Genomic DNA, 25,606 nt, shown 5'->3' on the forward strand with positions numbered 1-25,606 from the left:
AAAATGGCCTGTGAAATCCCACTGATCTGCTGGACTTCTTAGAGAGCGTAAGAAAGCATGGAAAACTTTTACTTTCTGGTTGCTGAAATCCAATTCTGGCTCCATAGATGGGGACCCCTGCTGCTCTAATAAGCTCTAACTGAACACCCCTTACCTCCTGCATGCCCTCAACAGGGCCCCTTAGCCCTCTAGGTCCCACCCACTTTCCTCCGGCGTAACATTGGTAGAGGGTTGCAGGTCTTTGCCTTTCAGGCACAGAAACCCCAAGCTAACCTGGCGGGCTGGCACAGGGCTTGATGTAGCTCCCTGCTTCTGTGGCCCCTCCCCCAGTCCTGCCTCCCACACGTGGTAATTAAGCTCACAACATCTAGTATAAGCAAATAATAACAAGGGCATTATCTCCTGTTAGTTTGTGTTTTTCCCTGCCTATCATAAAGCAATTAAAATAATGAATGCCTTGTAAAACAATAGGTAAGAGGGTTGGAGGAATAGCATGCAATGCACTGTGTACCTCTTACGCCGTGAATTATAGATGCATTAAAACCATGGGGGCTGCAGGGAACTCCTGCCTCTGGGCCTTTTCCATGCTGAAAAGTGTCTGTCCTTTGAGGCAGCAGGCTCAAGCAGCAGGAAATTGGGCTTCCTGGTGGCCAGAGCCCAGTTGTCTGGTGTTATGTGTAGCGCAGTTGGTCGTGTGCTTGCCTAGCGTGCTCTAAGTCCTGAGTTTGATTTCCAGTCTGGCACGAACTGGAAGTGATAGTATACGCCTCTAATCTCAGTACTTGGGTGGTAGGGGCAGGGGAGCTCAGAAATTCAAGGTCATCCTTGTCTACAGATCTAGTTTGAGGCACTTGAAGCTACTCAAGACCCTGTCTCAAAAACAACCAAATAGAAGCCAACTCAAAAATGCTGGTTTGAAAGTCTATCTTCCTCTCAGCCCTCACCATTCACGGGCCAGTTCTGAAAGTAGCAGGTAGTGTTGGCTGAAGATTCCAGGAATGTGCTGGAGTTAAGGTCTTTGGTCTGTTTTGAATGGACACAAGGCCTATGGTTCCCTAGGTTGACCTCAGGTGTTGACCACCAGGTAAAACTGCAGTTTCTAGAGTGGATCTGACACCCCGAGTAACTTAATGTACCTTGTGCTTTGATGTTGGTGCTGGCTCAAGACTGAACCACCACATTCAGAGTGAGTGTCCAATGTGAGGCAGGGGTAGGCCTTCTGGACTTAGTAACTGAGTCTGCTACGTGCCATTGGGCACCGTTTAGTTCCACAGAGCAAACAATATTTTCCCCCATCTCACAGGGTAGGTAGTCCCTGAAGTTGAGACAGGGCTAGATTTCATTTTTGAATGTGCACCTTGGTTACCATGGCTGCCAAGGATCACATCTTATCTTCCTGGAGACCCACCCCTTGATCTCAGCATGAGGACCAGAGTTAGCAGACCAATGAGACTAGCCTAGTAGGTTTGAGAGGCAGATGTCACACAAATCAGCAGATGGTCTGAGGCCTCCCCCTCCCAGGATCCCACTGTTCCAGCTCCTTCAGCTTCAAACACTGGGGAGTAAAATACCATGAGCATTCAGTCCTACAGCCCAGCTTCTCAACCCTACTCTATCTAAGCCAGGGTTGGCCAGTGAGAGAGGAGCAGGCATCGGGAACCTCTGCAAACCCACTCTTCCTGCTTCCCTGTTCTTACTGGGCCCACCCTTTTCTTTGCAGGAGGTTTCCACCTCTTATTTAATTCCCATTTCCCAGTCTCACTTTAGGCCAAAACACAATGATCCCCAGTGTTTTTCTCTTTGTAAATTGATACCAGGATTATAAATGATGAGTATAATTTACTGACATATTTTTCTATCTCCATCAGCACTAATAATCTCAGTGGGTGTTTGAGCATGGGTCTAGTTAAATTTGATTTAGATGAATGATGAGCCTTTATTGTATGTAAAAGCCATGCATTTTTGGACATATTTATAAAGGTATTTGTTTATCTAAAATCCAAATTTGGCTGAGAAGCCTATATTTCATTTGGTATCCGAAACCCAGGCTCTGGAGGTGACAATGAACAGATACTCAGATTTCTTTGTATCCATTCATTCAAAGTTTTGATTGCTTTTTTGTTGTAGTTTTGGTTTGTGTGCTTGGACTCTGTGGCCCAGGCTAGTTTTTAACTTGTGGACAATCCTCTTGCCTCAGCCTCCTGAGATTATAGGTGTGTACCGCCATGCCTAGCTTCATCAATGTTTATTGTGCTAGCTTTGTGCTTAAGACCGTGTTAGGTATAGGAGCTGACAGCAGTGTTGGATTAGGAGTGTAAATGAAATAAGTAAGTGAATTATAGAGTATATTATTGTTATTGGAAACAATAAAGCAAAGCAGTTGGCATGACGTTTTCAGAGAATAGTGAGAAAGACTTTACTGGGAAGTGGGGAGTGCATGAGGGAAAACCTAAGGAGACAGAGGCCAGAATGGGAGCATCCTGACCTCAGGGCACATTGTGTGCAAAGGTGTATCAATGACAGCTTCATGTGGGGTTTGGATATCTGAGGCCTTCTTTCTTCAAGCGTATTTCAAGTTCTGGGATCTGGACTGTAGGCACAGCTGGACCCAGGCATTCAGATGCAGACATTGGTATTCCATCACATCTTTGCTCTGTGTTGTCTTCCTTTTCAGGGATGGATCCCTTCCCCTACCTGTTTCAGCATATGTACCATGCTTGCGCCATATTGCCTTGACAGAGATCATCTGCCTATCCCTGGCCCAAGTGGGTCTTGCCAGGGGTCTTGCCCAAATGCCCGATCCAACAGTCTGTATTGCTAGAACCATTGTGGGTCCATCATGAGTCCCTCTTGAATGCCATAGACAGGAGAAAAGATGGGAAATTAGTAAAGAGAAATGGGGTTGGCTCTACGAAGGTATGATGACTTGTGTGGAGAAAATTTTGCGCTGACTGCACCCCCTCTTTAACACTCTGTGATCAGGGACAGGTTTGTTGCTTTGCCTTTAAAGTGGTCAGAGAAAATGCCAGTATTCTTCCCATTCCAAGAGTATTCTAAAAGGAAATTTCAAAAAGGATCCTTTGTGTGTCAGAGAGTGCCTGTGGAGGTCAGAGGGCCTCCTTGGGTAACAGTCCTGTCTGTCCACCTTGTTTGAGACAGGACACCTCTTTTGTTGGTCTCTATTGTGTATGCTGCCAGGCTGGTTGACCTGTGTGTCATGTGTTTCTGGAGATCTTCCCGTCCCCGCCTTGCATCTCTGTATAAGAGTATTGGAGTCACAGATGTGCTTTGCTGTGCCTAGCTTTTACATAGGTTTGAGGGATTTAAACTCATATCCTCCCAGCTGCATGGAAAGTGCTTTAGCCATTAAGCAACCTCCACAGCTTGATTTTTTTTTAAACCAAACTAAATAAAATAAAATCCTTAACCATCTCTCCTCCTCTGCCTCTATCTTTAAGTCACATTCCCTCATCTGGGAACCCCTTCGGGTTCTGATTCTGTATAGGTGGGCATCTTATTTAAATCTGGTTGTTTCCTATTGACTCAACTCTGATTCTTTCTGTTGCCAGGAGGCCCAGAAGATAAATAATGGCTCCAGCCAGGCAGATGGTACCCTCAAACCAGTGGACGAAAAAGAGGAGGTGGTGGCAGCCGAGGTCGGCTGGATGACTTCCGTGAAGGACTGGGCAGGGGTGATGATATCTGCCCAGACACTGACTGGCAGAGTTCTGGTGAGTCCTTAGCCCCTCCCATAATGAGGCGGTCTTGCATCTGGGAAAGGGATTTGCTTGGGAAAGGTGACGATGCTCTGAGTTTTCTCGAGGCCAAGTTGGATGAGTGGCCACTGCTCTTCTGAGATCATGGATCAGCATGGTACTCTTTACACATGTCCAAGTCTATAATAGTATGGGAGCATCTACAGCGAGTGAGCTAGTATCGTGCTTTCACAACCTGCCTGGGGGGGTGAACTGAACAGCCTCTGTCAGTAAAACAGATGTATACATACATGAACAAAAACACATGTGCACACAAACACTATACCTGGACTATCTCAGCATAAATGATGGGCCATAGTAACACAAACCAGAAATATGTTTAGAGCTTGTTAATCCAGGATCTAGGAGTCTCTCTAATCCTTACCACACCCTGTCTGAGAGAGAGCAAGAGGGAAATGGAGAGGGAGGGTGTTGGCCTGTACAAGTTACTACGGTCCTCTAGCAGTCTGCTTGGGTGCAGTGTCCTCATCTGCTCTTTGCCAACTAGCTCTTGCAGTGCTCATATGGAGATTATGAGCAGCTCCTGTATGTGTGTGTGATATAGTATATATGCGTGAGTGTATTGTATTGTGTATGTGTGTGTCATAGTATATACGTGGTGAGTGTATTGTAGTGTGTGTGTGTGTTATAGTATATATGTGGTGAGTGTATTGTAGTGTGTATGTGTGTGTCATAGTATATACGTGGTGAGTGTATTGTAGTGTGTATGTGTGTGTGTTATAGTATATATGCGGTGAGTGTATTGTAGTGTGTATGTGTGTGTTATAGTATATATGTGGTGAGTGTATTGTAGTGTGTGTGTGTGTCATAGTATATCCATGGTGAGTGTATTGTAGTGTGTATATGTGTGTTATAGTATATATGCGGTGAGTGTATTGTAGTGTGTATGTGTGTGTGTTATAGTATATATGCGTTGAGTGTATTGTAGTGTGTATGTGTGTGTGTTATAAGCAGGATTGTGATGTCTCCATCACTTTTCAGGGGATAGAAGGTTGTAGGAGTTACCAGTGTTTCAGTGCAGAGTAGGGAAGAACTGGGCAGGTGGGGACTGTGGTCCACTCCTGACAACCCTCTGCCTGCTCTAGGTGGGCTGGTTTCTTATCACAGCACTGACTGGTGGGTTTCTTGGGCTGCTCTGGGTCAGGAGTTGTCTGACAATGTGTTCGGGTGACTTATCCCAGTGACTCTGGCACATGTTTTGTGTAGGTCACCCTTCCTGGGCTTGAAGTGGGGGTTCCGACAAGAGTTAGGGATCTAATCTGCCATTGGATCAAAGATAAAGCTGGGACTTGGGGTTTTACACATAGTTCCCCAGAAACTGCTTCTCCAGTGAGGAGGTGAATGCAAGTGAAGAAGGTGATGAGAGTCTCACTTACTCAAATCCTTCCTGGCAGTGTGTGGGATAGATGCCTCACACACCACTGGAGGGAGGGGGGAAGACACTGCATGCCCTGCTTAAGGAACTCAAGGGACAAGCCAAATAATCTGGTAGGAGAACAGGACCCTGGGATCCAAGGGACCTTCTATGAGCTCAGGCCATAAAGTCATGTTGGTGTTAGCTTAAAGCTAAGTTCAAAAGAGAGGGAATGGAAGCTGACCCTTTGGAGGACAGAGAAGCTAACAAGGTCAGTTGCTACAAGAAAGAAGACAGGGGGACTGTTGAGTCCTTTGTGTACCAGGAGAGGGTCTAATGAACACTTGCGGGTGGTTTGCTGCTGGATGTGGGGACCACTGTCATCTATTTCCTCTTCTCATTCTGTAAGGAAGATTTCTGTCGCTCTTTCACATCGGTTTATGAGTAAATTTTGCTCTAGAGACAACTGAGGTTGGGTTCTGGGTCTGGGTATGCTTGGGTGACAAGAGTGAGGTCATGCCTTCCACACACATGGTGGCAGTTCTGCATGGTCATGAGAATGATCTATGAAAGTCATACTTTAGACTTTGAATGAGTGAGTTTTTAAATAAAGTATAGGAAAAAATAGCATGCAGTGTGTAGATATCAAAAGGCCATCAGACTGGTATACAAAACATCCAACAGAGATGGATTGGGCAAGTTGAGACACTCAGTTAGAATTCCCAGATGGCTGGTCTTCCCATTGCTGAACTTCCAGCTTCTCTTTCCCATTGCAAACATTTTAATATCATGGGGTAAACCATAGTAACATCTATTGGAAATAGTTTCCCTTTTAGTTGTTCTCAAAACTTCAATGCTTTTACTCTTGGCCTGTTCTACCCTCTTTGTCACAGAGTTTGGGGGCTGGCAGCTTATCACAGAAGAGGGGTCTTGAGACAAACATGCTTGGGTCTGAGACAGTCCATTCTCAGTGAACTCCTACAGCACCCGATGGTTTACCAGAAGAACATACGTTCCTCTGGCCATGACAGACACAGAGTGGCAGCGTTGGTAAGGATGTTATACCTGCTCCTGTCCAGGGCCATGATAGCCAGTGCCAGTGTGCTTCATCAGAATGAGCTGAGGGGTCCTAGCAGCAGCTCTGGGCCAAAGGTTTTGTCTGACGAGGTGGGAAACAAACACAGGCACTGATTGGTGATAGAGTTCTTGCATAGGCCCTGGGTTCAATGACAAGTACCAAAAAAATAGAAAAAGGCTAAATGTGGTGGTGCCTTCCAGGACTTGAGAGGATGAGGCAGGAGGATCATGGGCTCAAGGAAAGCCTGTGTTACATAGCAATATGCTGTGTTAAAAACAAACAAACAAACAAACAAAATCTGACCAGAGGGAAAAAGGGAGTTCTTGGTGGGTCAGCTAGGAAGTGTGCCTAAGACAGAACACATTTTAGGGTTAACTGCACACCTCCATTTAGTGTCCCTTTTCAAAAGGGAATTAGCATCTTAAAAGCCAAAGGGAGGAAATAATGTCATTAAGGAAAGCAAGCTGTGGGAGCAGAACATAGTGCATTATGGGACTCTGAAGGATTGTCCAATGAGGCCGAGGGCCAAGAACACCAACGCATTGGGCTCAAAGAAAGCCTGGAAGGTTGACTGGAGACAGCTAGTCTGGCCTGAAAATACCAAGTTACCGAACATGAGCAAACTTTGTAGGACAAGGATATTTTGAGAGTGGGGTGCTAGCGTTAGTGTTGTATAGCCACCTGGGAGGGGGTGGCTACTCAGAAGGGGAAACGAGCTGGGAGATCCTGAGACAACTTAGAGCAGTGAGCTGCTACTCCAGTGATAGCACAAGACAAAAAGACAAGGCCTGAAGTGTAAACAGGTCAAGAGGTCAGGGAGGTTGATATGCCTGATTGTATACAATTGGGGTACATAGGGCCAAGCACTCCCAAGACCACTGCCCTACTCCCCATGTACCATCAGTGATACTATGGAGAGCATCCTGTGAGCCCTGCAGGCACTGCGTCAGCCCTGTTCCTTTGCTTCAGGTGGAAAGGCATGGACCCGGCCATTCTGTTCAGCCACATATCCTGCATAGTTGTTGGATTGCCGTGTTCCAGTTTCATTCCTGTTGATCTGAAAAAACATCCTGACAACTTAGTGGGGAAAGGGTTTAGCTCATAATTTTATGTGACAGTTCACCATGTGGGAAAGTCAAGGTGGCAGGAACTTGAAGGAGCTGGTTACATCCACAGGCAAGACTAGAAGATCAACAAATGCATCCTGCCCACCTGTTTGCTTCCTTGCATTCAGTTTCTCCTTTTAGGCATTTCAGGAACCCCTGCCTAGGGAATGGTATTGCCCACAGTGGGCAGGTCTTCCCACATCATTTAGTGAAGGCAATCCCCACAAACATATCCACAGGTCAAATCAAAGTAGACAGTCCTTCCCTGACAGTCTTCCCATGTGATTCAATGTTGTGTCAAGTTGACAATTAAAACTAGTCATCACACCGGCTCTCACCACAAGGAAGCTTGCTAATCTTACCAAAGAATCCATCTCTCCCTCACCCTGAGCAAAATCAAGCCTCAAGGAGGGATTTTGCTTGGAAGACAGAAAGCAAAGCAGCTGTCAGTGGCAGCTGGGTAGCCACATGGACTCTAGACACTCAACTTAGTGTTCCTTCTGGATCATGACTACACTTGTAAGGACAGTGCCTCTTCTAAGTCACTACCAGATGTTACTCTGGCTGGGACAATCTAACATTACTGTTTTAGAGTGAACCAGGTCCGAGGACCTGAGTCCTGATCCCCTTAACTCTCACAGGTAGAAGCAGGTTCAGCCCAAGCCTTTTTGCCTAGGGCTACCTACAGTGTCAACTGGTCTCCTTAGAGAAAGTCCTGCCAGGGTGCTGGGTCCCCTTGAAACGAGGGATCCCTCTAGCACAGAGCAGTGTCCAAGGGTTCTCTGAGCCTGGCTCTGCGCAGAACACAGATTTTATGCTGAAATAGCAGCACACAGGATGAAGCTGCCATGCCTGTTCTGAGTCCAAAGCTGTGTTTGTCTTGAGCTATCCAGATGTTTATCCCTGCAGCAGTGGGACCAAACCAATACTAGACACCAGCTGTTGAGTTTCCTCTTTCAAATTTTAATCTCTTTCCCTTGATGCATGCTCAGGATCTCGGTCTCCACATCTGAGCCTCTCTTTCACCTGTCTGTTGAAACTCCTAAGAATGGATATGATGGGTGAGGTTCAGCTGGCAAAGGATTGGCCAAGTAGCCCAGATAATCTATACCGTCTGACCTTGTTGGCAAAGCACCGTGTTTGATAAATGATAATTTCTTACCAGCTCTGGCTGTGTACAACATACAGGCATAAAACAACGAGCAAGAAAACCCCAAGTGTGAGTTACTCGTACTGTTGGATTAAGTGTGTAATTGTACAATTCCATCCCTGTCACAAGTGGCAGGTGGTCAGCACCATTCAGCAGGGGTCTCAGCACCAAAGTGATGATTTCCTGGACCCCAAGGTTCCAGACTGACCTTTGCCCAGTTTCTCTTTTTATGACCAGGCTTTCTGGTCCCAAAACAGCAAGAGTGAGGGGACAGAGCCCTCCTCTGAAACAGGCCTGAGCCATACTAAACTGGAGTGATGCCAGGTGGACAAGAGTTATTGCTTTCTTTGTTTCAGTATTTTAAATTCAAGAATACTTATTTTCTTAAAAAGTTTTTAATTAAAAACACTATGGTGTGTGTGTGTGTGTGTGTGTGTGTGTGTGTGTGTGAGAGAGAGAGAGAGAGAGAGAGAGAGAGAGAGAGAGAGAAGCTATGAATATTGGACCTGTATGCCTGTGGTTATAGACATGGATATAGAGTCCAGGGCAAGACTCCCATTGTCTTTTCCATAGCTCTGTCATATTGCCCTGAGACAGGGACTCTCTGAATTGGGAACTCATCGCTTGGCTAGGCTGTCTGATCAGGGAGCTCCTGTGATACGCCTGCCACTGTTCCCACCCTACCATGCTGGGGTTACCAAAATGTGTAGCTATGCCTGAATTTCTACTGGATGCTAGGAATTCCAACTCAGGTCCTTGTGCCTACACCATACATGCTCTTAACCACCGAGCCATCTCCCTAGCCTCCAAATTAAAGACTGTGAAAATAAAAATCTGTCCCCTCCGTCTTCGCGTTCATCATCCATGGATTCTATCTATCACCTATCAAACTAGTGAGACACAGCTGCAGCTCACGGAACACGTGTGGCCTCTTTTATGTCATCTCTGGTAAACTTAGTGGAGCAGTTATTTCCGTCACATTTACATAGTGTGAAGTATTACAAGTAATGGAGGGATAGTTTTGAGCCTATGGGAGGGCATGCGGAGGCTCTCTGCAAAGTACTACACCATTTATGTAAGGGCTGTGCATCTTCAGATTTGGTACCCACAGGGAAGCAGTCTCCCACAGATGCTGATGGACAATCGTAGAAGAGTACATGCTTATTTTAGAATTCTGAAACATATTGGAAGAATTACTGACAATTTCCATTTTAGGATATGGAGTTGGCCCACGCTCAGTGATACTTCAACGCAGAGGAAGATGTCTTCAGGACTCTTCTCAAATGTTTGGGCATTGCTGAGGACTGTGTTGCTTACATTTCACCTTGTTTACCGAAGGCACACACTCTTGGAGAAATTAAATTAGCTGCTTTCACTAGAGATCATCTGTCAGTTCACAACATGGTTATTCTAAATTGGGAAAGGAGTTGTGTCTCTTTCTGGTGGCTACTGTAAGCCAAGATTGTTTGGCCCATGTGAACATGGAAAACCAGGTTTGAATTCTATGTGGGATCTCCCCCTGTTTCCTTTGTTTCTATTTTCTCTCTCCCTCTCTGTCTCAAATGTTTTACTTTCCATTTGATTGTGTGTGTGTATGTGTGTATATAAACATATATATAAACATATATATACATATATATATATAAGCAATGTGTATACATGCACACACACACACGCACACGCACACGCACGCACACATGCTGGTAGGTGTTCCATACATTTTTGTGAGCCAGATTAAACCCCTGTAAAGGCTGAAGTGATATACAAAGACAGGGATGGGGCAAGAAATGCTTAGTACAGTTTTTGATTGGTTGTTTTTACTTTTTAGACTCATCAACCTAAAATCAATATAGATATTTTAGTTCAAGGTTGGTAAATGTTCATGTTGTAAACATGTTAGATTTTGTGGTCTGTGCAGATTCTATCATAACTACTTCTACCACTTTGGTTCGAAAGCAGCCACAAACATCCACAATGTAACTATATTCCAGTAAAACTTTATTGACAGAAGCAGGTGGTGAGCCAGATTTCTTTCACAAGCTACAGATCATCCCTTTACTTTCTAAAGAAATTAGGGGGTAGGGAATGAGAGTCTTGTAGAACAAGAGTGAGCCAGTAGTAGAGTACCTGTTTACGAGTAAGAAGGGTGTAGGCACAGGAAGACACAGGCACACATGCACATGAGCTGGCGCATGTGCACACACACACACAGACACACACACACCCTGCGGTCATCACCATTGACACCGTCATCATCTCCACAGGTATTTCATTTCTGAATAGTCACATTTTTGTGTTGATCTCAGAGCAACTGTCTCTCTAGGAAATTCGTCTTGTAGCTAAAGATAACCTCACCTCAAGGTCTGAGCCATGTATGCATTACCAGGACTTCCTGTCAACTCTGTGACAGATGCAGTGTTTTGTGACTCTCTTAAAAAGATTTTTTTCCCAATACAGTAACCCCCTCCTTGGGCATAGACAAAGTCCTTAGCATCATTCATTTGAGTTACTTTCCCCATTTGTTTATGCTACTGCATTTGAACATTGCTCCAGGAAGCATGCAAATCTAATTCCACCAACTGAAAACATTTGCTGTTTACTTCAATGTCTAGGGGATGCTTTATCAATGCATGGAGAAACAAAATGCTAGTCTCACCCTTTATCTTTCTAAACAGGTCACATGGGTGGCATTTGACACATTATGTAACCAGCCCAGGTCATTTTATTCTTATGTCAGAGGGCTCAAGAGAAAATGCATACTTAGTGTGCCTTTCAAACAGAAGTGACCCCCATTGGGTTCATGGGGTGACGTAGCTGTGTGGTCACTGTTGAGCTGTGGGAACAGGGCACTGAATCAGTGACACTGAGATGGGAGAGAATGTGTGCATAATGAATCTTCTTTTTTTTTTTGTTTTTTTTTTTACATTTATTATTTATTATTTATTTATTTATTTTTAATTTATTTAATTATTAAAGATTTCTGCCTCTTCCCCGCCACCACCTCCCATTCCCTCCCCCTCCCCCAATCAAGTCTTCCTTCCTCCTCAGCCCAAAGAGCAAGCAGGTTTCTCTGCCCTGTGGGAGGTCCAAGGACCACCCACCTCCATCCAGGTCTATTAAGGTGAGCATCCAAACTACCTGGGCTCCCACAAAGCCATTACGTGCAATAGGATCAAGAACCCATTGCCATTGTTCTTCAGTTCTCAGTAGTCCTCATTGTCCATTATGTTCAGCGAGACCGGTTTTGTCCCATGCTTTTTCAGTCCCCGGCCAGCTGGCCTTGGTGAGTTCCTGATAGAACATCCCCATTGCCTCAGTGTGTGGGTGCACCCCTCGCAGTCCTGAGTTCACGAGCAAGGAACATAATGAATCTTCTATGTGGCATACATTGCTGCCCTTTGTACTGTTGGGAGACATGCTTCTCATGTGTATCCTCTCCCTTACTTTCTCAGTGGAGCGAGGTGGCAAATATGCTATTCCTCACATGTATCCTTTTGTATTTCGGGCAAAGCTACATCTCATCAACTGCAGTTATTCCATGGAGCAGAAACAGTATAAACCTTGTGGGGTTGCATTCTGGATAGCGAACCACCCTATTTGAAGTCAGCAGGTTTGATTGACATCAGCACTCCTAAAAGAGGCTTTGGCTCCAAAACTCATCTAGTAATTCCCCACTAGATCTTCCATTGTGTCTCTTTAGTTAATCCTGTGTTTGAACTTTGTGTTAGTCAAAAAGTCAAAGATGATGTATTACATTTTTATGTCATTAAATAACTGTTTGGACCTTGGTGGAAGAGGTGCTGGAGTTATGACACTTGTTATTTGTGACCCAGTACCATTTATTCAAGTGGTCGATGAATACCAGAGTGACGGCATTGAGCAGCTCCCACTGAAAGGAGTGAGCCTCCTGTTGCTGGAGATGTTCACAGTTTTATTTTGTGCACGACCACTGACAATTGGTCAAAATTAATCCTCAGTGCTTTAATTAAGTGACATTGAGTCCAAGAGATGCCGCAGGATAAAAATGGCTCCCTGGGAATTCGAACAAACTTGATTTCTTTTTTTTAATTTTTAATTAATTAATTTATTAAAGATTTCTGCCTCCCCACCACCACCCCCATTTCCCTCCCCCTCCCCCAATCAAGTCCCCCTCCATCGTCAGCCTGAAGAGCAGTCAGGGTTCCCTGCCCTGTGGGAAGTCCCAGGACCACCCACCTCCATTCTGGTCTAGTAAGGTGAGCATCCAAACTGCCTAGGCTCCCACAAAGCCAGTACATGCAGTAGGATCAAAAACCCATTGCCATTGTTTTTTTTGTTTTGTTTTGTTTTGTTTTGGGTTTTTTTTTTTTTTTTTTTTTTTTTTTTTGGTTTTTCGAGACAGGGTTTCTCTGTAGCTTTGGTGCCTGTCCTGGAACTAGCTCTTGTAGACCAGGCTGGCCTCGAACTCACAGAGATCCGCCTGCCTCTGCCTCCCGAGTGCTGGGATTAAAGGCGTGCACCACCACCGCCCGGCTGCCATTGTTCTTGAGTTCTCAGTAGTCCTCATTGTCCATTATGTTCAGCAAGTCCGGTTTTATCCCATGCTTTTTCAGACCCAGGCCAGCTGGCCTTGGTGAATTCCCGATAGAACATCCCCATTGTCTCAGTGGGGCACTGAGATGAACAGAGAATTCTCAACAGAAGAAGTTCAAATGGCCAAAAGACACTTAAGGTCATGCTCAACTTCCTTAGTGATCAGGGAAATTCAAATCAAGACAACTTTAAGATACCATCTTACACCTGTCAGAATGGCTAAAATAAAAAACACCAATGATAGCCTTTGCTGGAGAGGTTGTGGAGAAAGGGGTACCCTCATCCATTGCTGGTGGGAATGCAAACTTGTGCAAACTTGATTTCTTATTTGATCTTTATCATGCATGCCAGCATATAGATGCTTACGGAAGCATCCGGAGCAGGAGAACAAAACATTCTCTTTTTACACAAACTTCCAGCCTTTTTTTTTTAATTCAAAAAATCCTACTCATTCGTTTATTGTATTGTGGGGCCAGGATGTTCCGTGGTACACTGTCTTAGTCAGGGTTTCTATGGCTGCAGTGAAACACCGTGACAAAAAGCAAGTTGGAAGGAAAAGGTTTACAACATACACTTTCATATTGCAGTTCATCACCAAAGGATGTAAGAGAGGGACACAGGCAGAGAAGGAATCCGGAGGCAGGAACTGATGCAGAGGCCATGGAGGGGTGCTGCTTACTGGCTTGTTCCACATGGCTTGCTCAGCCTGCTTTCAGCCCAGGGATGGCACCTCCCACAGTGAGCTGGGGCTTCCCCCCCATCAATCACCAATTTCAGAAAATGCCTTGCAGCTGGGTCTTACGGAGGCCTTTTCTCCATTTAGGCTCCTTCCTTTCTGGTGTCTCTAACTTGTATCAAGTTGATATAAAACCAGACAGCACAGCACACACGTTGAAGCCATAAGACAATTTGGAGTTAATTTTTTAATTCCCTGGATCATTTGGGTCGCTGAGATTGAACACAGGTTATCAAGCTTGGTAACAAGCGCCCGTAGAACCATTTCACTGGCACCAGAAGCTTCCATTCATCTTTCCCTGTGGGACCTTTCTCCCATGACACAGGCGTAACCATGCTGAACTTACCCATGGATCTGCTGGTTATAGAACGTGGGTAGAACAGAGTGGCTCACTGCCTTGTTTGCTTGGCTTAGGAGCAAAAGATAGTTTTTCACATTTTCAAATTTCTTTTAAAAAAAATCTAAAGAATATTTTGTGACAAGTGAGAAGTATATGAAATTCAGATTTTATTGTGTACAAATTTTAATTGTTATACAGCCATGTTCATTCATTTACATAGTGTCTGTGCCTGCTTTTGTAACACGATCCAGTGAAGACTTGAGTAGTGTCCATAGAGTCCCAAATATCTCCAGCCTAAAACAATTCCTGTCTATCCCGACAGTGAAAAGTTTGCCACCCTTTCTGAAACTGGTGAATTCTTCCTGAATGGCCAATGGGTCTGGTTCCCACATTACCCACTGCACACGGTAGCAGATAGGACATAGTAGTTCCTCACTTTCTGAACAACACGTCTGTGTTACTGCCCTAATGATGGGGGTGGGTCTTGTATTTATCTGTTGAAAAAACTGCACCCATATTCCCAAATATTGTTTATAAATGTTCTTTTACATTTAAAGAGGGATATGATATAGATATGAATAATTTACATTGGTATGGATTTTAAGGTCAATTTTGTTGTATTTATATGTATTTCTGATCTTGATAAAGGTATTTTTATTGTGTAGTTCATTTTTAAAATGTAATGTATAATTAGGAATATAGGTTGTTGATGGATAATCATAAATAATAGTCAAGCTTGTAGTCACGTTAGTTAGATTTTCTGGATATATATTTCAGTTGGATAGGCATTCTTCATACCTTTCAAAGACTACAGAATATGGCATTTAATGTTTTAATAACTTAGGGCTTTTCATGACAATGAGACACGTCTGCTCCTGGCAGCACCATCTACTTCAAGAAAAAGATGGGCATCAAAGAGGCTCCTTATGGAGTTTGATAGCTATTTGGGTAAGAAACTGCTCTTGCCTGGACTGATGCATAAGCTGGACACAGAGAACCTACAGGGAGAGGACTGCTAAACGTGCCTAAAGGTGAGATGATCTTTTGGGGTTCCTGACTCATGAAAGAGTCTGTGAGACATTCTACAGGACACAGCAAAAAGTGACTGAACTGTCTTTGGAATTTCCTGCTTGATGAAAATGTCTGCTGGATACTATAGGCCTAAAGGCTAAAGATGGATGCCCCAATGGTACAAAAAAACTTTGGGTGACTGTCCAGGCAGCGAGTTGTCTCTGTCATTTCTAGAGTTTGAAGTATCTTACTTCTTGTTTGCTTAGGTAATATTATATCCTTCTAAAGTCTTTAATGGAGTTGAAAAATGGTTAGTTATAGTTTTCCTTAGTTATGATAAGAGATAAAATAGATATAAATATTGTAACTGTAATTCTTACTTGATAACTGTTTTGTTATATGTAATTTTACTATGTTAAAGTTAAAGCCTTTCTTTTTTGTTTAAACACAAAAAGGGGAAATGATGGGGGTGGGTCTTGTATTTATCTGTTGCTTTCATTGGTTAATTAATAAAGAAAACTGCTTGGCCCTGATAGGACAGAAAATTAGGTAGGCGGAGTAGACAGAACAGAATGCTGGGAGAAAGAAACCGAGTCAGTGAGTCGCCAAGATTCTCCCACTCCAGACAGATGCAGGTTAAGATCTTTCCTGGTAAGCCAGCTCGTGGTACTACACAGAATATTAGAAATGGGTTAGATCAATATGTAAGAGCTAGCCAATAAGAAGTTATAACTAATGGGCCAGGCAGTGTTTAAAAGAATACAGTTTCCGTGTAATTATTTTGGGTAAAGCCATGCGGACAGACGGGTGCTGGGGACGCAGCCCCGCCGCTCGTATTACAACACCCTAAACTCAACCCAGTCCGATGCAGAGTGTAGGAAAAGATGGAGGCCGGAGCCCAGTGGCCCTAAGCTACCAAGTTCTCTGTTGGGTTTAGCAGGCTTAGCCTAGGGGCTGGACACATTCAACTTCAGAATGTTATAGCAAGGCCATTCTCCTTTTCCCATTTCTGCTCTCCTGTAGTCGACTACCTCAGGCCCTTCTCCCTGGGCATTTATGGTCCAGACTTTCCCTCTCCCTTACTCCTCATGTGATGGACACTCCTATGCAGATCTGTAGGGCAGGTACCTCAACCCGCACTGGCTGCTGGCCTATAAGCTAGCACTCAGTGTGCCCGGCTCCCCAGTGTGCCCTGTAAAAAGCCCAGCTGCTAATTTTACTAGCTGGCAAGTTGGCCTCTCTGGCCTCTGGGGAGCATTTGGGAGAATGAAGGATTGAGTCAGAAAGCAGACAGCTCTGGAGAGAGGAAGCTCCATGTTGGCCCAAGAATGTCCCCAGATGTTGCTCATGGTGCTGTTACTCCTCTACTTTGGGATGTCCAAGAGAAGGGTAGGAGGGGGGTGCCTGCTTTTGTCTTCTCAACCGTTTACCTATCCACATCTCTGGAACCAGTCCTCATGTGTTGATTAGTATTTATGAATGCAACTGTTCCTCTCATCTTCTTTGGGCTGTAGGCTAGGAGTTCCACCCTTCAAGCAGGGATCTGACTGGTGCCCTTCCATTACTTAGCTCTTTGAGTCACTTTATCGGGTCATCAGAACATACCAGGAGGTGAGACAGAACACTTTGTAACAACACATCTCCTGAATTCTTGGCAAGGAGCAGCTATGGTGTGGTCCTTGGAATACAGAGGGCCTCTGTGTATTTTTGCTGCTGGGGTTTCAGCCAGACCATACCATGCCTGTTCTACCTCTCCCCAGGGCTTTCATTCTGGGCCAATTGCTTCATCTTTTGAGGCCACAATTTCCTCATCTTGATGATGGGATAATGACAGACTCCGGGTCTTCCTGTTGCGGTGATAAGCTCGTGAATACATGCCCGAATAGTGTCTCTGTGTGGTTAGTTAGTAATAAGCATTGGCTCTTATGGTTTGTCTTACCTTTCAGATCTGGCACCAGTTACAGTGGGCTGTCATGGAGGTTACAGAGGTGGGGAGGGGGAGAACAAATCCTCTGGGGGAGGAGGAAGAGAGAGACAGAGACAGAGAGAGAGAGACAGTGAGAGAGAGAGAGAGAGAGAGAGAGAGAGAGAGAGAGAGAGAGGAGAGAGAGAGGATACTTGAGACCTCTCTGATTTTAACATTTTCTCAGAGGACCAATCTGCTCTGAGCAAGACTGCTGAAAGGTCTGGGCATCACAAGCAGTCCCTGGTATGGGACTAGGCAGTCAGTGTTTGCTCTGTGCACACCCTTAATTTGGGTCCATTCAAGGTCTGGTCCTTCTGAGTCTGGACTGGCTCATGCCAGTCTGACTCACCGTTGTGAAGATGGCCAGGAAATTCTCTTTATACATACAGCCTCCCTGAACTGTTCAAGGGTCAGAGGCAGGGCTGTGCTCAGCTCCTTGGAACTGTATATTGTGGGCATGTGTGTCACAGGAAACCCTGTGGCCGGATAACAGGCGAGTCCCATGGGCCCTCAGTGTGGTCACCATGCCCAGTCTTCCCTGGAGGTAGTGTGATCCTGACTGGGTAGATAGCTGATTTCAGACGGCTTGTCAGCACTGCACATGAGAAGATGTGCGTAACATTTTGTCAGGCAGTGGCCACAGACCTGTTGAATGGACACAGGAAGGCATGGTACTTTGGCAGAAGAAAGCGTGAATGTAGGTTCAGTTGAATACATGAGGCATGTCCTCAGGGATCTCTGTCCAACCTGACAGACACCCCAGAGAAGAACCTCTTAGAAATCAGCCACCATTCAAGACAACAGACACCTATTGTTTCTTCCAGACCAGAAAACTCTACACAGCACAAGGGATGCAAAACAGAAAGTAGGATGCTTGATTTGGCTTGAATGCTATGGGGGAGGGAGCAGGGTTTTGAAATAGTTTAGTGACCCACTAGTCAGTCCCTGAGCAGACCTGGGAGCTTGATGTTTCTAATTCTAGTCTCAGATCCCGTGAGTCCCCGCTGCTGGAACCCAGGGGTTGAGTTAATATGTTTATGACTAAAGCCAGCCAGCCTTCTGCCTGACTGACCGCCCCGCCTCCCTCCTTCCCAACAAGTGAGAGCTGGTGCCCCCTGGAGGCGTAGTAGGGAATGGGTAGTTCAGAGTTCACCGGTGATACAGGGCTGGCAATGTTTTCCCACCCGCTTCTCAAGCGTGTTTAGCTGTGGCTATTTGTGAGAAAAGTCTCTTAGGGAGCTGTAATTCTCCTTAGAGCCTTCATTTCAGCTGTGAGAAAGTTTAGTAGGGAGACTCAAAAATAGAGACCGTGGCGGTGATGAAGTTGCTCACACTTGGGACCACATGCAAGCTGACGCTTCCAAGTTTAGTTTGCTAGGCTATGTTTAGGAGGAGGCAGACGGACTCGTGCCTGTGGGCCCTAAACACTCCAATCTGGAGGACTAGAAGCCCCATTTAGAGAGTCAGGGTCCAGAAAAAGGCATCTTCCAGAAAAGACAAGTTTAGGGGGAAGCATCACCAACCCAAAGCCACCATTTGGACTCAGAATTTTTTTATCATAAGAAATGTTCTTTCCTGTTTGGATAGAGAGGGAATGAGGGCTTGCCAGTTGTTTCTTGAGTCTGTCTTAAGGAATCAGAACAATGATAAACTTAAATGCACCCAAGCCTCTTAGGTACCAGGGCCCTCTTTTTGCCCATCCAGTTAATTTAGTCCATGAAATTAGCCTTGCACCGACATGGACAGCCTGGGGAGGGTGATGGCAGAAGTCTCTGAGTGGTAGCTTGAATCACAATGGATAAGCATGCAAAGGCACAGGTTTTAATTTAGACTGGGGAATCCAAGGTTTCCTATATCTGTGTGCCTCCACCCTAGGCAAACAGCCCTTGGGCCTTTCTTGTTTATAAGAGAAGGGCTAATCCATAAAGTAAATGGACTAGTCCCGCCGACTCTTCCACAGGCGTGGAAGCCCAAGTTCCAGCCGATTAACTAGAGAGCCAAGAGACGACCTTGGCCATCTTCTTAGCCCTCTTTCTTTTTTAATGTCTCCCACCCCACCCCTTTCTGTGACTGTGGCAAGAGCCACCCCTAAGAGAAGGAGGGAATAGCTCAGTGGAAGGAAAGAGGACAGGAAGTGCTGGCACCCACCATAGCTGCCTACAGCTACAGCAATAATGGCATGAAACAGAGGCCACACTGCATAAGGTTTGTATTTCAAGGGACAGCAGTCCCTGATCTCTGACTACTATCAAAGCCCACTGCATCTGTTGGCCTGTGAACTTTGTGACATGGGGTTTAAAAGACCCTAGAGAGAGGTTCTGACCCCCTCCTTGCTTCTGGAGAGGGGCATGGATGTGATGAATTTTTGGGAGTATATGTTGAAGCTGGACACTCAGAGAGCTGTCTACCTAGGCCTCTGGACACTCAGAGAGCTGTCTACCTAGGCCTCTGGACACTCAGAGAGCCACCTACCTAGGCTTCTGGACACTCAGAGAGCCGTCTACCTAGACCTCTGGACACTCAGAGAGCTGTCTACCTAGGCCTCTGGGCACTCAGAGAGCTGCCTACCTAGGTCTCTGGACACTCAGAGGGCCATCTACCTAGGACTCTGGACACTAACAGAGCTGTCTACCTAGGACTCTGTCCCTGCCCAGAGAACAGCTCCTTTCAAAAGGAAGGCAGTTGCTTTCGGTAGCTGTTTATTCACAGGCATCCTTTCTGTGTTGTTGGGGAAGCTGCCATGATCTTATGGTTTCCTCTAAGCCAGGAGGTGGGTAGTTTCCTAGCTACCTCAGAGTTTTCCAGAAGAAGACCTGGAGAGACATGTCATGTGGTAAAAGCGCTTGCTTAGTAAGCACAGTGATCTGGGGTCAATATGGACCAACATAAAAAAGCCAGGTGTGATGGCATGCACTATTAATCCCTATCCTGGGGAGGTGGAGACAGGCAGATCTCTGGGCTCTATAGCCACCCAGTCTAGTCTACTTGATGAACTCTGGGACACTGAGGAGGGAGACCCCATCTCAAGCAAAAACAAAGCCAAAAGGTGCCTGAGAAATGACCCCTAAGGCTGTCCTCTAGCCTCCACAAAAGCATGTGTACCTGCACGCATACATATATACAGATCGACATGAACACACATGCACGTACCATACACATATGTACCTGTACACATATAAGCATCCACAACCACACGGACACACATGCACATACACATATGTACTTGCACACATACATGTACATACACATGAACACATATGCACATACACATGCACACCTGCACACATATATGCATCCACATGAACACATATGCACAAACACATATGTACCTGAACACACATACATGCATGCACATCCACATGAACACACATGCACATATACACAGCTCAGATAAGAAATAAAAACAAAGCAATACAAAACAACAACAACAACAAAAACCAATTTATCAACTGAGTTTATGCGATGTGCCTCTCTGGGCCTCTCTTTCTCCAGTCCCTATATGAGAACAATCCAGACACAAGAGAAAACCAAATCTCTTCTGTTGAAGGAACTGAGGTAGTAGAAAACTGCTCTCTAGTTCTGCCTCTGCTGCAGCCTTCCTAGATGACCTTGAGGAAGTCAAGACCTCGGAGTGTCCGTGGGTAGATGAGGAGTGCCTGCAGTTCCTGAGCAGTCTGTTCCTTCAAAAGCTCACCAAGCTTTGTGCTTCTCATTCTCTTACCATCTTACCATCAGAAAGGCAGTGGGGACGTGCCTTTGACCCGTGCTCACCTGGGCCTGTGTTCAGCATTGGTATAGCTTCACCTTAGGCCCCTCCCTCCCTCCGTCCCTCCGTCCCTCCGTCCCTCCGTCCCTCCGTCCCTCCGTCCCTCCGTCCCTCCCTCCCTCCCTTCCTTCCTTTCCATCCTTTTTTTTCCCTGTTTGTGCCATTGGAGATGTGTAGGATGGGATAGACCTGGGAAGTCCCTTTTTGACCTTCACTCAGATTACTCTATGTAGACTAAAATCTAAAACTCCTCCATGGCTTTCAGGCCCTGAGAGACAGGGCCACTGTCTCCCATTCATCTCCTTTTATCTTCTTTCTTTCTGAACCTCTTCCACGTAGACACAAATATACAGAAAAGGGGAAGCTTCTAGAAGGAACTGCAAACATGGAGTGTATGGAGGATGCCACGGGAGGAGGGCCTATACCCTCTGAAGCCGGGGGTTGGTTTCTTTTTAGATGTTTCAGTCATAGAACTTGTATTAGTGATTAATATTTTGTTGAAGTGATAACATACCTGGAAAGAAGAAACCTCAGGGAGGAATGACATCTTTTGCATGATTAGAGAAGCCAGAGTCAGCCTCTTGCATGAAGGGAGAGCTGGTGACGCTCATGGCTGCTTGCAGCTGTGTCAGCAGTTGCGTGAAGCTCTTTGTTCACACTCAAATGGATCAAGAAACAGAGAGTTGGGCCAGAGCAGGAACTAGAGTGGAATCTGTAAGGCTAGCCCTTCAAGGACCCATTTCTTCCTGCCCAGCCCCACCTTCTGAAGATTCTACAAAATGGCGGCTCAGATGGAGATTAAGTATTCAAGGCAAGAGCTTGTGGGGGGCACCATGCACAGAGTGGTAACCGAATCCCTTCCTGAGTTACTGTCACACAGACTTCTCTGAGGGGCTCTTGCTGTGACTCCATGTGAAGTGGGACAGCCCCACTGGCTCTACAGTGATGTGAAGGGATGTCCTCGCACAAGCCTTTGCTTCAGGAGACCCTGGGTGACAGATGGCGCTCTCTACCACAGAAGTTTCTTTTTCTTGCAGAGGCAGAAGCTTCACTCTCTCTCTGCACCAGTGAACATTTCATAAATGGAACATTTACTTAAAAGAATGACTGCCAGAGGCAGTCAGGAGAAAGGAGCCATTAATGTGGAATAAGGTAGTACACTCAGGGGGACTAGAACAAAAAAGAAGAAGAAGAAGAAGAAGCAGAAAGAAACCCTAGGCAGGCTACCTCCCAAAGTTACATGAGGGTATCCAACACTGTGGGTGATCCATGTGGTTCAGATTGCAGTAATTTCCCAAATGAAGCTTCCAGTTAACTTCCTAGATGAGCTGAAGAAAAACAACCACAGCACACCCTCAGTGGGCTATTTCAAGTGTTTCCAATTTAATTAACGTGATTCTTAGCAGAAGCTGTCCGTATCCTTGGGAGGAAGGGCTGAGTCCTTCCCTGGGCTCTCAATGATGAAGCGTCAGAAGCTTTGCTCTTTCTCTGTTCTCTCACTCAGCTTGAAAAGCCATGCATAGTTTTGGTTGGTTCTTTGCCCCTGAGAGTTTGAGCATGGAAGCCAGTTTCTATAGTCCCTTGGCCCGAAGAAAGTTGTGCACTGTGTCTTACGGTTATCTTACTCAACAGGCCTTGTAGACCAAATTCAACAAGACACTCAGATTTTTTTTTAAATGTTCTTTCCCAGACTGAGATGGAGAGATCAGATAGAACTGGAAAGAAAAAACAAAGCAAAACATATTTCTCATTTAAGTTTGTTTCAGCTACAGCCTCTGGTCCTGATAATTTCTGCTGTGGAATTTAATTTTCTCAGACTTGGCTTCCCCTTTCTTTTGCCAAAGGTGGTGTAGTCTAGAGATGCAGAGTGACAGGAAAAACAGCCCCACTTCCTGAAAGATAATTTTGTGTATATTAAACAGACACATTAAACCATTTAGAGGAGAGCTGTTTGTTCTCAGGAGTCTGAAGGAAATCTGAATTTCTAATTTTGGACTCTTTAATAATTTTCAAAAGAACGGAGCGTAATGATTAACTGTCTGTGAACTTCCTTAGGCTGTCATCTAGGCCCTGATCGCAAAGTATTTGAAATGGGATAGGATTTTCTACCTCGATGAGACTCTTAGAGTGAACATCATCCTCGGGGGGACTTTTTGAGCAGAGCTGGGGTGGAACCTAATATAAAGAGGGGGGAAAGACACAAGGTCACAATTAAACTCCCAGCTATTAGTTAAGGGAAGAGGCTTTATGGTGTATTTTTGCCACCCTATCTTGGTTGCTAAGACTTGGAAAGCAGACTAAAGAGAAGAAAAGGAATAAAACAACCTCAAAATACAAAGTGACAATTACAACAAAATGAGGTAGGACATAGGACCTAGTTAAGGGTGTCTGAGACACAGACCATTTTCTAGCTCTAGTATTTAAAGATTAGAAGAGCTCTAATCTAGGAACTTGGAATGTGTTTCCTGTCCTGGGTCCATTCGGGTGCTACCTACAAGATTCATGGGTGAGGCCCTGCTGTAAAGAATGTACTTATTAGTGATTTCTGCCATTATAGAAGGTTTAGAAGGTGGTCAGACCAATGTTATTTCTTCCTTAACATTTGTGGTTTGAAACCATATCACTTACTTCTTTAATGATTAAACAGATTTGTCTGAAGTTATTCAGTTAATCCCTGGCAGCATGTGGTCTAGACCCTATCTCCTGATGGTGGCTAGTACACAGATAACCTGGGTCTGTGCCCCAGGCAGCATGTGGTTTAGACCCTATCTCCTGACCATGTCTGGAACACGTGGTCTAGACCCTACCTCTTGGCTGTGTCTAGTGCACAGATAACCTGGGTCTGTATGCTAGCACTCAGAGAACCAGGAAAATTGTCAGCTTCCTGTGTGAGCCTTAGTTTTCTTTCTTTTCTTTCTAAAATTTCTTTTCATATTGCAGCTTGACTTCAGATATTTCCATCTGGAGACTTCTTTTTAGTATTTGGAGGAGCAAGGGGGTGGATTGCAGAGCCACATTGCTTCGACAGACAAACAGAAATGCAGGCACAATTTTGCAGTGTGTTCTGTCCACTCCCCAAATTCTTTTAGCACTCAGCATGAGCCAATCTTTGCCTTCCCACAGCAAAGCTCTCCCAGCCCACTCCGGGGTCCATTCTCTCATCTCTGCAGCTGCCTTCCTGGTGCCCCACTCCCCCAGTACCATAAAAAGCTTGTGGGGGTTGATGCGTCATGGTCTCCTTCCTTCATAGCCAGTACCTCTTATTTCTTCCTGTTTCCCCCCGTAATGTTCTCTCTCTTCAGCTATTCATGCTCACATCTTAATGGCTGTGCCTACAAAGATAAATACATTTTGCCTCTGACCAAAAGCAGTTTCTAGTCCGACTTGAATTTCAGATTCTGCCTGGGTTGCAAGAAGGAGGCAGGGGCAGAGTCCTCAGCTTCATCTAGGGAGCCATAAAAGTTTGCTAAGAGTTTATTATCCCCATCAAGATGAAAATGGAATTCCAAGGCTTCAGATATGAAAGATAAATAACCAGGCAAGCTTCAGCTTCTGTCAAAGCCACGTTCCCTTTGCTGGTTTTATGAGTCTACCTGCTGTGCCTTTACCCTGGCATTCATTTCCTTGTGATGTCAAATGAAGCTTTCTCTGGGGACTTATGCAAAATTGGGATGGAGTAGAGGATTTTAGGCCATTGGAGGAGTTTGCAAGAAGGCTGACTGATCACATTCTTGGACTATAACTCCCATCCAGCCTAAATTCTTGCTCTTCTCTTCCCAATATAATGGGGATTGGAATAGAATGTCCATTAGCTGAAAGACCCAGGTTGGCTTAGAGTCTAGAGTTGTGATTTATCCAGTCTGTGCGAAGTGAGACTGTCTGCAGTTCCTCGTCTGGAGGGGGGGCATCTTTTACATTTGAAGTGTCCAAGATTCTTTCTCAGATCTGACTTGCATGACTAGTAGCCAGTCAAGGCAGCTAGGAAAGCATCTGCCTGATTCTCCACGCAGCTCGAGTGCCCACGGACTCCAGTGCTATAGTGATCCTGCCCCTGTGCCCTTCTGGGTGGCCAAGAACATGCCCTGTTATTTTCCCCTGGAGTTTTCTTCTGGTCTTTGTGACTGGCAGAAACTGGTGCTGACACAGCAGTTCATGACTGTAGCCAAACCTTATAGGCTTGCCATCAATGATCCCTTCCTCACAGTCCTGGATGAAACCCTTGACTTCTCTACTCACCCTGCCGAATTGTGTGTCATGGGCCCCACCTGCCCACCGAGCATCAGTAGTCCATTTTCTGTGTCGTTACCAGTGAAATTGCCCCAAAGCCAGCTTTGCGTAGGTTTCCCGTTGGCTTTGTATGGCCTTAAGCCTGGACTCTTCAAACAGATGATCAACACGCATCCTCTTTCCAAACATCCTCTCCTCCATATCCTCCCATATGCTTTGTTAAATCATCTTCAAGGCCAGTACACAGTCTTTGGCTCCTGAAATCCACCAGGATTTCATCTGTGCATGTATTGGGCTCATCCACTTTTGGGGCCAGCCCAGCTAAAGAGTGAAGAACAAAGGCTGTTGAACAGTAATGGACTGTTTGACCGTGGCTCTGCCATGCACTAGTTGGGTCAGGGACAGAAAGCAAGAGTAGCTACTTAATAGGGTTATTATGAAGATTAAATTCCCTAATATTTGTAAAGTACTTAGAACAGTAGCTGGCACAGACTAAGTCTTATATAATTTGTTTGTTAATCAAA

General features: G+C 45.3%; 1 protein-coding gene across 8 annotated transcripts in view; it reads left to right on the plus strand.

The window, feature by feature from the left end:
* The window catches only part of Kcnma1 (potassium calcium-activated channel subfamily M alpha 1), a 740,126-nt gene that overhangs the window by 201,804 nt on the left and 512,716 nt on the right, over nucleotides 1-25,606 (plus strand). For all 8 annotated transcript variants that reach the window (XM_057786232.1, XM_057786233.1, XM_057786234.1 and 5 more), the window contains exon 2: nucleotides 3,570-3,731. In XM_057786232.1, the coding sequence (XP_057642215.1) occupies nucleotides 3,570-3,731 (162 nt within the window). The remainder of the gene's footprint in view (nucleotides 1-3,569; nucleotides 3,732-25,606) is intronic.

The sequence above is a fragment of the Chionomys nivalis genome, chromosome 12, assembly GCF_950005125.1.
Source record: "Chionomys nivalis chromosome 12, mChiNiv1.1, whole genome shotgun sequence".
NCBI classification, from domain to species: Eukaryota; Metazoa; Chordata; class Mammalia; order Rodentia; family Cricetidae; genus Chionomys; species Chionomys nivalis.